General features: G+C 36.8%; 1 protein-coding gene across 3 annotated transcripts in view; it reads right to left on the reverse strand.

Annotated features, from left to right (window-relative positions):
• The window catches only part of LOC145662991 (cytochrome b5 reductase 4), a 388,832-nt gene that overhangs the window by 318,664 nt on the left and 56,880 nt on the right, over positions 1 to 13,288 (reverse strand). The window contains exon 1 of one of the 3 annotated variants that reach the window (XM_081729098.1): positions 6,803 to 7,032. The exons of the other annotated variants lie outside the window; for them this stretch is intronic. Coding sequence (XP_081585224.1) covers positions 6,803 to 6,875 — 73 coding nt within the window. The 5' untranslated portion in view covers positions 6,876 to 7,032. Of the gene's footprint in view, positions 1 to 6,802; positions 7,033 to 13,288 lie in introns of those variants that run through there. 3 annotated transcript variants of the gene reach the window in all.

Raw genomic sequence — 13,288 nt, forward strand, 5'->3', positions numbered from 1 at the left:
AAGAATTTCTTTGGATACACAATGTTTTTGAATTGAGACCTCTAGGAACGTAAACTTTTCATAATACATTTTGTTAGGTTCTAAATCACACTAGCGTGAAAGAAGTTAAAGAAGAGGGAACCTTATCTTCTTCTATTATCTTGGTATGGACGAATCGGTGACTCATAGACCAGTTAACAGATCGAATCGGTCGCTCACAGGACAGTTAACAGTCCCTGTCGCACATAAGACTGTCGCAAGTAGGATGACACCCTTGATCCAGGGAATCACGAACAGAGGTGACTGGCAACCCTTCCTTTTTATCCAGGTGCATGTGAATCTTCACGATAATGAGAACTGATAAGATCGGAATGCAAATACTGTGGCAAAATTGTGGCAAACAACACCAAAATCGAGTCGTGACGAACAACACGCCACCGTTAGACTTGCCTGTTCTATAGTCACTCCTGTTATTTTGTTCAAATTCATATTTATTCACTTTTACGAACAACTGCCTGAATAATTTTCCTCTTACCATTCGAAGTTCGATATTTCATTACCTACTGATTTATACGAATACACATTCTAGCAAAATTCAACCAAGCACTATATCGCACGCATTCCATTGTCTCACTTTCCATCGAGCGCGAGAACACTTGTTGCTAGCGTGCTCAGTTGCAGACAGCCATTTTTTAGACAAGATCCGTTTCAACTTGTCCTAAAGTAATGGTCGAATACTGGTTAAGCGCTATCGTGACGAGCGCAATCTGTCAGCGTGTGTTATCGAACGTTATAGCGGCCGATCGGTGGGTGTGAAGGTGTGGAGCGCAACTGGGTACAACAAACGATCTCGGCTGCTAAGCATTGAAGGTATTCGGCTGCTAAGCATTGAAGGTATTCGGCTGCTAAGCATTGAAAGCAATCTCCTTTCTAACCACTGCATGAAGGAAGTTCTCACGCAACCATACCGTTTCTTCACACAATGGGTACCGCTGCTTTCCTAGCCTGCATGATCGCCTGACATGTTCGCACACCGAATATATATGAAATAAAGATACTTGGTACTTTGTTCGTCACGGTTCTTCAGACAGTGTCGTCTTGTGAACTCGCATTCAAGCAGTGTAGACACATTTTTTTTTTTTTTTTTTTTTTTTTACGAACACATCAAATACATGTTTGATTCGAATGGCACAATGTATAGAGGCTCATTTTATTGATACAAAGGTCGTTAAAAAACGTAACACATAATCCACCGGAGCTCGGTACTACTGTGCTGAAATGAAATTTGTAGGTAGAAGCATTGGTCCTTTACCACCTAACCTACATTTAATTATTTGTTGTTGTTGCAGGTAAGCCACCATGGATGATCAATGTGACATTCTATTAAGCCAACGTTTAGTGATCGATACCCTCTACGAATCTGCAGATAATTCAACAATATCGATTTACAATAAACTGTCGCTAGTCTATGAGGGCAACACAATGAATCAAAGTAATGTGTGTCGATGGCTTCTGAGGTTTCGGTATGGTGTTTGCAGCATGCAGATGAATCACGATCAGGTAGGCCGTCAACCGTCACAACCAATGAAAACGGAAGAATCATTGAGAAACTAATCCACCACGAGACAGATTATGGAACGCTTTGATGTGTATAAGGATCTGTTCTAATGCTAATTCAACGGTTCGGATACAGAAAAAAAATGTGCTCGCGGGTTCCTTGCCTCTTGACAAGGAAGATGCAAACTGTTTAGAAGATTGGCCCATTAGGATGAAAGTGAAGCCACAACTTCCACACAGTCCTGACCTAACACCATCGGGTATTTGTTTGGATGACTGAAGTCTCATATGCTTGAGGAAAGTTTCCAGATATCTACAAATCCATTTTAAAGTGTGAAAAAGTGGTGTAATGAACAACCTAGTGAGTAATGACCGACCAATGACTTTTACGAATGTGCAGTCATGTCATGAACCGGAGATGACTGAAAACAAATGATACGATCGGATGAGTCTTCATCACTTTATTTCCAACCACAAGCTGTGTTTATGTGTGGAAGACGCTCAAAACAGCGTGTGATCCGCAGTGTCTCCGCTTTACGATACTATTCCGCAACATCCTGGTATTCAGTGGGTCCTACGCTGACATCTACTGATAGCATCACTGCCCGTGATTATGTCGCTATTGTAGGGAACCATGTGCATCCTATAGGCTAGATATTGTTTCCAAGTAAGGACATATTTCAGGATGGTAATGCGCACATTCACATAGCGATCATTTCAGCTGTCCCGGTGTGGTTTGAGAAACATCAGGATGAAGCTGAACACCTCTCCTTGCCCGTTCAATTCCTGCACCTGAACATAATTTAATATCTCCGCTTTGGAGGTACGAATCCGGCGCAATTTCTGCATCCATCATCTTTCAGGAAATTGAGTGATGTTTTGCACGCGGAATGGTATAATATTCCACTTGATACCATTTATGGCCTCTATGACTTCATTTCACATCGAATCAGAGTTGTTCTTATTTTAGGGTAAAAAATGCTTCAACGCCATATTAATCCGATAAGTTACACTTTCTTTAGGTTTCTAGTATTTTGATAGTCATCTGTATTACTAGGTAGAAATAAATGTTGATATTATTTTTTAATAGTTTCTACTATTTCCTATTTCTGCTGAAGAATAAGATCTGAGACAGACATTATTCTTGAGACGCTGCTAAGCCACTTTTCACTACCTCTTTTTTGGTTATTGCTCTATGAAAATCAATATTGAAACTGGATGTTAAAGTAGATTTCTACAAATTCCGGGATTAGAACAGAGATAAGAGTGAAGATAAAATTTATTTTTGGAACGGTGAATCATTGCAGAAAACTCTTCTTGCCAGGGCCGGATTTTCCAATAGGCCCGGGTCTATGGGCGCAAGCTCCCAGGGGGCGCACGTCCGAGAGAAAAAAAATAAAAATAAATAGCCATAACTTAACATATTTTTTTGAATTGATTAAAAAAATCAGGCTAATAAAGCATTCTGATTTTGAAGTTCATTGGAACAAATAATTGTTGGTAAAGTTCACCAATCTTTTGTTAATACATTAACGGTATTTTGTTAAGCCCAGAACCAAGTAAATTTCTCAAAAAACTTGCAATGATAAAATTGCATCGTGAAGTGGTGTTTAAGCAATTAACATATAAGCCTGATATATTTTTTTAATAAAGGTTTTTAGGAAAGTGCCTTTAACGAGACTAGGGAGCGGAAAAATTTATTGGGCCTAGGGGCGCCAAAATGCTAAATCCGGCCCTGCTTCTCGCTATGTATCATCGCTTTTGTTCTATGGTGATAAACGTTAAAACAGGACATGATATTTTTCTACCACTTCTTGTTTTAATAGAGGGTTAAAGCAAGAGATGGAACATATTTTTTGTATGCTGAATCGATTGCAGAAAACCGTCCCCTTCCTTTCCTCGCTATCTCTTACTGGCTTTCTCTGAATCCTGTAGACAGACGGACACAGTCGCGCTATAAGACATCCAATATTTGAGTTTATTAGATTGGTACGAGTGAAATGTCGATTTAGACCCTGGTGGGGAAATTTACTTCATCAATACAGCACAGGGATGGACCAAGGTTATGCACTTAACGTCACAAACTCAGTACACGTCAAGCAAATAGGGGTGGGTATCAGAGTTGTCAGGAGACGGTTCATTGTTGAACCGTCATACGAAATTTGAAAATTACAAGTGATTTTTTCTTTATGAATTGAAAATGATACATTCTGCACAGTAAGTTGTTATAATTATAATAATAATTATAATAATAATAATAATAATAATAATAATAATAATAATAATAATAATAATAATAATAATAATAATAATAATAATAATTAGTGCAATTTGGGCCAGGAGTGGCAAATGAATTCACCATTTAACGTTGGTTTGTCAAATTTCATTCCGGTGACAAAGCATTGCAAAATGAGCCCCGTGAACACTGACCTACATCATGTTCGGAGGCCATCTTGTGAACACAGTGGAAGTGCACTCTCTGAAAAATGTTCGAAGCTTTGCAGACAAGTTAAACACACACCATACCAATGTCGTTCGGTGGCTCCGTGCAATTGGTAAGATGAAAAGGTGGGACTTATGGGTGCCGCTGAGTTCACAAGCCCTAAGAATCGCCATCTTGATGTATTCTGTGTAATGAATAACGGGGAAATGTTCCTACATCTGTTTGCCACTTCAGACGACAAATGGATCTGCTATTACTATGATAAACTATTAGGGCAGTGGTTGAATCGTGGTCAATCTCCTAAACTAACTCTCCACCCACAAAAGTTGTTGCTGGTATAGTAGTCTATGATGCAAGTAATCCATCACATCTTTCTGTAAACGATGCTTCACATCTTGAGGTTTCTCTTGATTCGCGTCCAACGGATGGACTTTGGAATTTTCATCATCTAAAGCTACGAATTTTTTTTCTTTTTTCTTTTTAGACATTGCTCATATAGTCTAAAGCTTCCTGGAAGCATTTATGTAAATCTTTGATATATTAATTTAGTGCAATAGCAGATTCCTTTTAATCATAATAATGTTTCGTCAACCTTAATTGTTACTTTGTCCTTTTGCAACTGTTATTTTTCTAGTTGTGTCAGACGACGTTTCCTGGCTTCGTCGTATCACTATATTTACACGATAGCACTAGACAGTACTTGAGAACATTGCATGTATATTAAGCTCTTTTATGAAACGATCAGTGGTCATTTAGCACCCTCCAAGCTTGGAACAGCGGTTTCATCGATTATAAGAATTTGTAACGTCACTACGTCTGCGATTATTTCGAAGTTGGATTTCGTTAATGTATTTCTATATGCCGAGGTTTGGCTTTCCGACTTGGACCTCCTGAGAAAGAAACCACGCATGGAGCTTGAGGCTGTCACCCCAGCACTGAGGTTTACGACTAGCCCTCACTACTTTACTTTTTGACATCATGAACACGTTGTTAAGAGGAGGGTCCAAGCTTTAAGGTTTTACCTTATATAGAAATGAGGAGGCATAAGAGAGGCGTGGTTCGTGTGTCCGACCTGGAAAGAAAACCGTTTGCTTGGAGAGGCTCGAGAGACTACGATCTAGATTTCTGCACGAGCAACGTCGTTGAGTGAGGTAAGGATGAACTTGCATCTACTGATAAAGGTACAGTGACATTTTCGAAACCGTCCAGTGACAACGCCAAACTTAGAATATTTTCTAAATCCCTTTACTCTTATCCTATTCTGCTGCACTTTGTAGAAAGTGAATTTTGTGTTTATGTTTTATTTCACATGAACCTTTGAGCTTCATCTCCTATATTTACATTAATTAGTATTTGGTAATTTAAATTATTGAGTGAGTGTTCATTCATTTTTCAGCTATCGAGGCTGGCGGTGGAGAAACATCCCCAGAATAGATGATTTTATGCTAAGTATTTTATGTGACCTTCTGCACTAAAACACAACGGTAAACACGTCATGTTACACTAGCTTCCAGCAATTGTCAACAAGAATGGACTATATGAGACGTGGACCTACAGTTTAACGTGGGGTCCGAACCACACGAGCTCCCTCTGGGAATCGAAAATGAAGTCTTTGAGTTTTACGTCCCGCGGGTATGCCGTGTGGGTTAAAGGGGATGATGAGAAATGAATTAAATGGTGGAACGAAGAAAGTGGAAGGAAACTGGAGAACTCCGAGAAAACCCAACCACACGGTGTTTGTCCACCACAAAGCCCAATTGGTGCGAACTGGGATCGAAACCAGGAACCCAATGCACCAGAGGTGAACATTCTACCACTGGGCCACCGCAGCCCTTTCCTCCAGAAATCACACCCAGGTCTCTCATCCCAAAGGTACTTATGCTAACCAATTAGCCACGAGTGAGCTAAAGACCTACATTTTTAAGCGGAACCTGAACCACTATAACGTTTTCGACGCTCTCCCACCGAGAATCAAACGTAAGACTCCCTTCATCAAAATATGTAACTTCCTAGATATAACTTCCTATAAAAACATGGTGCTAAAATATATAAAAACGAAATAATTAGTATAACGATAAAGATAAATTGACAAATCACGATTATTTCGAAAATGATTTGATGCTTTTTTATTCCAAAACTCATACGGGTTTGAATCGAACCTGCAACCTTCACATGAGAACATTCTACGGCAAACCATTTAATGTTTGTTTGTTAAGGTTTAGCGTTCCTTTTCAGCGCCGCGGTGGCTCAGTGGAAGAGCGTTCACCTCTGGTGCATGGGGTCCTTTGTTCGATCTCATCTCACGCCAAGTGAACTTTATGGTAGACAAGTACCGTCCGCGTGGGTTTTCTTAGGGTTCTTCTGTTTCATACCAGTTTTTCATTAAACCATTTCACTCATTTCGCATCATCCCCGTCTCCTTTAGCCTAGCTGACATAACTGTGGGACGTAAAACTTAAAGATTTCATTTTTAGTACCGCCTTATAGTTCGTAAGGTTTAACTTCTGAACGTAATCGAAAGTAAGTTTATCCTGTACGAAAGGCGGGAACATTTAGGTACAAGTGAGGTCAAAACAATTACCTACACCACAGGCACAACATACAACAACTTCGAATTTGTATCACGATATAATAATAATAATAATAATAATAATAATAATAATAATAATAATAATAATAATAATAATAATAATAATAATAATAATAACAATAATAATAATAATAATAATAGTAATAATAATAATAATAATAATAATAATAATAATAATAATAATAATAATAATAATAATAATAATAATAATAATAATAAACACAAACACGTACCTGTTGCAGTTGTACTGGCAGCTGGTTCATCTTGTGTATCGTTTGAGCCAGAAGCACACCAACACCACGGCATGACCTAAAGATCATCTCACAGCATAATGGAGAGAAATAAACAGCTGGGCGGAACCTTTCAGAGGCTGTTGAATTTACTGGACTCTTGAGAGAACCTAGCAACATCCGCAGTAGCAACTACCACAGGTCGCCCTCACTTCGTAGCAGCTCCCATGCTACTGAGCTCAACAGAGCACCAGAGGATCCAACGAGCGAATGTGGGGAAACATAGATACGCATGCCCCACGACAAGACAGACTTCTCGATTCTTTTTTTCTTTCCCATTTCTCCCAATGAAAATATACGTTGAAATTAAAGAATAACATACCTGAAGAGGAAAAACAGTTTCCAGGAAAGCGAGAGAAGGATTAATCTATTCAAAAACCCACTTGCATGTTTCCTGCACAAGTAATAATTGCTAACCAGACGTGGAGCTCTCTTTAATATTTGCATTTCGCAACACTTCTAAATACCTTGCGGAAATCGTTTATAGCTTCAATAAATTATCAAAAAAATAAAAATTATTATAAATATTAATTAATCTACTTATAAAATTTATATAGGGTTTCCTCACAAAGGGATTATTTATGATGTATTTATATTACACGCTCTGAAACCTCACTGTTTCCCAGAAAGAAAGAAAAGTTAGTAATTATTATTTACTATTTTATTTTATTTAATACCTCTGTCGTTGGCATTTGTATTTTTTATTACTCTGAATTGTGTTATATTATTAGTCAAACAAGGAATAGGAATGTATTTTTCCCTACGATATTCGCAAAAATTTGTTAACACAATAGAACTTCCGGAGAATCGTTGAGCAAAACCAGAGCTACTTCTTCTAAGAGATGTCTCCTAGAAATGACTAAGCATTTAAGAACTTTCTTCCTTTCTTTTTTTTTTCTAACTCGTGATATTAATACTATTATGTTGGTGCGAATGAAATATCCTTTGGCATCTGGTGGGAAACACCTCTAACACAACATCAAGATGAACTAAGGCAGCGTTTCCCAATCTTTTTCAACTTACGGCACACTACGGGTGTTACTTGGATTCTCGTGGCACACTTATAGATATTATTTGTAAATATAAAATACAGTGGTATTTTTTTCTGTGATTATTGATCTTCTTACAGAGAAGAAAGCTCGAACACTGGTTTTTCCCTGTGGTAAATCATTATGCTTATTTTTTCACTCTAATTTAAAAATAGAAAACAATTGCAATGAAATATTGGACTCAAGTTTTTAAAAATACGCTTTCTTTTTAAAAACTGTATCCAACCTTTTACTAAGAAGGAAGATTACTAAATAAAAAACGAACAAACAAATCTCTTTTACTTTTAAAACACAAATGTAGGTAATTTGTCGAAAGGATTGAATGATATTTTAAATTTTTAAGTTGCGAAATACTCTGCAACAATAAAGAAGCAATAATGGTCATAACAATGACAACAAATACTTTTTTCAACATTAGAAATGTACACGGTATGAAACTTAAAATTGTAGATTCATAGTAGAGGTTCATAGTAATGTGAAATACAAATTTACATTTTCCCTACGTTTTACAATTTGATTGCTATAAAATTAATAATTTTGTTTCGATTCCTCGCGGCACACCAGCGGCCCATTCACGGCACACCAGTGTGCCGCGACACACCGGTTTGGAAACGCTGAACTAAGGTCATGTGTCAAAAGTCACAAACTCCGTACACATCCAGAAAACAGGACCCAATGTTGTTGAACACGATTGTATAAAAGTGTACCACGGGAAACACACAAATGTGATTTTTCTTTTATGGATTCAAAGTACGATATTCTGCACACAAAATCAATAAACGGTGCCTTTGGGCCAAAAAATTTTCTTCCGTTGACACAGCATTGCAAAATGAGTCCCTTGGATCGGGTACCGATCAACATTATATTTGGATGAGCTCCTCGGGAACAATGTAGGAACAATAGCGCAGCCAAGAGTGTGATGACTCGCCCCCCCCCCCTCCCCCCTTCCTTAGTACAATGATATTGAAAATAGATTCTGCTTACATGCAGTATGTAAGCATGCAGTATTTGATCCTGATATTAAGACTTTCTTTAAAGTCTCAGTTTAAGCATACGTGAGCGTGCAGTTTCATTCCCATGTGTATGTGTGTTATTTTTTTAATTTTCTTTTTTAATTTCCAAAAATCCTTAATTTCACCCACTTCCCGTTTGAATAGAGGGTTAAGAAAGGAGACAGAATTTACTTTTGGAAAACTGAATCGATTGCAAAAGAAACTGGATCTCGATATCTTTTACTGTTTTTGTTCTATGAAAATCAGTATTAAAACCGGAAGTACTAGTAAATTAAACCACTTACGGTTTTGATATAATGTTGCGGATGGTGATTAAACACACATACTCTTGAAATGCTGTATTGAAGACTGTTTGTTGCTATCTCTTACCGTTTCTGTTCTATGGTGATAAATGTTGTAACCGCAAATACTTTAAATCACTTCTGGTTTGAATAGAGGTTAACAAAAAAGAAAAAAAAAATGGAACCTATTCTTGACAAACTTAATACTGCAAAAACCGCATCTCGATATCTCTTACCGTTGTTGCACTAAGAAAACTAGACGTAAAATACAACTACTTCCTGTTTTGATAGAATATTGAAGGTTGTGATGATTTGTTCTCTTGAGGCCATGAATCGATTACAGAAAACCGTTAGTCACTATATATTACCATTGTTTATCTATGGTGATAAATGTTGAAACCGGAAATAATTACTTGAACTACTTCTGGTTCGAATAGAACTTTAACATAAAAGACAGAACCTATTCTTAGCAAGCTGAATCCATTGCAAAAAAATAAATAAATAAATAAATAAATAAATAAAAATAAACCATCTCGATATCTCTCACCGTTTTTTCTCTATGGAAATCAGTACTGAAACCGGACGTAGTATTAAAATTTAACCACTTCCGGTTTTGGTAGAATGGTGTGGGTTGTGATGATATCCTGAGATCCTGAATCGACTGTAAACATTGTTCTATGGCGATAAACAATAAAACCAGATAGGCCTATGGATAATTTGAACCGCTGCTGGTTTGAATTGCCGTTTGATGGAGGAGAGGGAAGCTATTCATGGGAAACGTGAATCAATTGAAAAAAAACTGCATCTCGATATTTCTTATCCAATGAAATTCGTATTGAAATCGAAATAGTAGATTCAACTACTTCTAGTTTTGGTAGAATAATATGATAGACATGTTATATTCTTTTCAGATGCTGAATCGATTGCAAAAACCGCCTCGCTATCTATTACCGTTTTCGTTCTATGGCGATAAACGTTGAAGCCTGAAACGGCTAATTTAAATTTGAACCATTTCTGGTCTTTGTAGTGTTGTAAACAATCATGTTATGTTGTCTTGGGAGGCTGAATTGTTTACAGGTAAAATGTATGCGTTACCGCACAAACGTTCTCACTCCAATTCCGTAACATATTGAATCGATGCATAAGTTCGTGTGATTTTCTTTCGGGTTAACAACAATGCGGCGTGAAGCGATTGTTTATCGTTATTCCGTTGTTTTACCGTAGTTTGGAGTTTGTGTTGTGAAACACAGGTTTTCTTGATTGTGAACGTATTGTATATATTTCAGACAAGCTAATATGGAATATCAAGTTGAGGAAAGTGATCATTTCCGTCACATTTTACTCTTCGAGTTTAACCAAGGATCCAGTGCAGCAGAAGCTGCGAGAACAATTTGTGCACTGTACGGGAATGAAGCAATTGCTGAAACAACAGCACAGAAAAGTTTTTCTTGACCAATGGCTAACAGATTTCTTCCAGTCAAAACCAAAACAGTGCTACAGGCGAGGCATTCAACTGCTACCTGAACGTTGGCAGAAGTTCATAGATTACCCCTTGTAGATTGTTCCAAAAGAAATAACTTATGCCATATGTTAAGGTTATTCATGAAATACTTACTTATGAAATATGAATAAAATGGCACGAATTGTTATTAAAAGATCGTCTGGGGGGAAAAACTCACCAATAAAATACTCCACGTAATTATTTCAGCACAATTAATTACGCCATATTGTCAGGTTAGTAATGATATATTTATTTATGAAATAAACAAAATTCCCAGTAGTTTTTGAGAAAATCGTCCCAAAAAAATTACCCCTCAAAGATATTTTCAGCACAAATGAATTATATTATATTGTCAGGCTACTAATGAAATATGAAGAAAATTACATGTCATATGTGAGAAAATCATCCGAAAAAAAGTCATCCCAAAAAAACCACCCCTCGTACATTTTTCAGCACAAGTGAATTATGCCATATATTTTCATGTTTTAATAAAATATTTATTTACGAAGTATACACAAAATTGCCTGATTCGTTTTTGAGAAAATCATACGAAAAAAAATCATTTCAGGAATAAACCACCACTCATACATTTTTCAGGACAAAATGTGTCATGTCATATTGTCAGGTTATTAATGAAATATTCACTTACGAAATATGAACAAAATCGCCTGAGTCGTTTCTGAGAAAATCGCTTTCTTACATTATTACCCTTAAGTAAACTAATCTTATATTTAGAGGTAGGAAGAAAATTCGAAAACCTCCCTGGAGGGTCACATAAAAAGCTTATGTTTAAAATTTACTTGAGATAGTTGAACGATATAGCCTCTACGTGAATGTACATCAAGACGAACAATGACGAAAAATCACATTTACGGTATCTGTCGAACGTGTAAACGTGTAACTCCGTCGAAATCTCGAATTCGATTTTTTTCCATTTCACGATCACCAACTTTCTTTTGTCGCTCGAAAGTAAAAACCGCTTCTCGTTACCTATTACCGTTTTTGTTTTATGGCAGTAAACGTTGAAACCAGAAATAGGTAATTTGAACCACTTTCGGTTTGAATAAAGAGTGTTAACAGAGATTATGAAAGCTATTCTTGGGATGCGGAATTGATTACGAAAAATCGCTTCTCGATATCTTTTAACAGTTTTGCTCTGACACCTGTCGGTATACAGAGAAAGACATTCTAGAAAACTTCCAACATTTATGCATAGCGTAGTTTGGAAGTCTTAATAAAAACAAAGAAATTTTGTCTGTGAAAAACTTTCTATACAACATCAGTGAAAAAAAAAAACATATGTTTCATCAAAAGTATAACCACCTCGGCGGAAGTAAAAATAACAATAATAACAAGTGAGTTTTTTTGCATAATGTAAAACTACAATAGACTTCCAAACTATACAAGCTGAATAGTTGAATTAGAGTAATAAGATCAAAGACAGAACCTGTTCCGCGGACGCTGAATTTATATCAACAAACCATTCTCACTATCCCTTACTGCGTTTTCTACTATGGCGATAAATGTTGAAACTGGAAATGGTTAATTTGAACCACTTCTGGTTTGAATAGAGGGTTAACAAAGAAGATACATCAAATTCTTTTAACGCTGAATCGATTCCAAGAAATCGCTTCTCGGTATCTCTTATTGTTTCTGATCAATAGAAGTCAACACTGAAACTGGAACCACTAGTAAAATTAAACCACTTCCGGTTTTAGTATAGTGTTGCGGGATCTGATGCTATGTTCTCTTGAGACAGTAAACAGATTGTAGCTATCAATTACCGTATTTGTCATACAACAACAATATTGAAGCCGGAAATTATTTTGAACCACTTCTGCTTTGAATAGAAGATGTAATCTATTCATGAGATACTGAATTGATTGCAAAAAATCGTTTCTTGATATCTTACTGTTTTTCTTCTGAGACCTGTCGACAGACGGACTTCCATATCCGTTCCATAAGACTTCCGACACTTAGGCATAGCACAGTTTGGAAATTTAACACGTGAGTTTCGTTTCACCGTGTGAAACTATGGTAGATTTTCCAAACTATGGCAATACAATACTCAATCCTCAAGTAGTACGTTTATAATTATTGGTTGATACAGACTAATAAGATCAAATATAGAAACTGTTCCTCGGACACTGAATCCATATGAGAAAGCCATTACTCGCTATGCCTTACTCCTTTTATTCTATGGCAATGAAAGGTTGAAATCGAAAATCGTTCGTCTGAACCACTTCCGGTTTGAATAGATGGTTAACGGAGGAAATGCAACCAATTCGGGAAGGTGAAGCGATCGCAAAAAAACTGTATCGCGATATATTTTAATGATTTAGCTCTATGAAAATCAGTATTAAAACTAGAGGTAGTAGTAAAGTTCAACCACTTCTGTCTTTGGTAGAGTGTTGTGGGTGTGATGTAGGTTCCCTTAACATCCTGAATACACTGCAGAAAACAGCATGTCGCTATCAATTATCATTTTTGTTCTATGGCAACAAATGTTGAAATCGGAAATGGTTAATTTTAACCACATCCGGATTCAGAGGAGATAAAACTTAGTCTTCGGAAGCTGAATCGAT

The sequence above is a fragment of the Thermobia domestica genome, chromosome 10 (genome assembly GCF_964235325.1).
Source record: "Thermobia domestica chromosome 10, izTheDome1.hap1.1, whole genome shotgun sequence".
Taxonomy (NCBI): Eukaryota; Metazoa; Arthropoda; class Insecta; order Zygentoma; family Lepismatidae; genus Thermobia; species Thermobia domestica.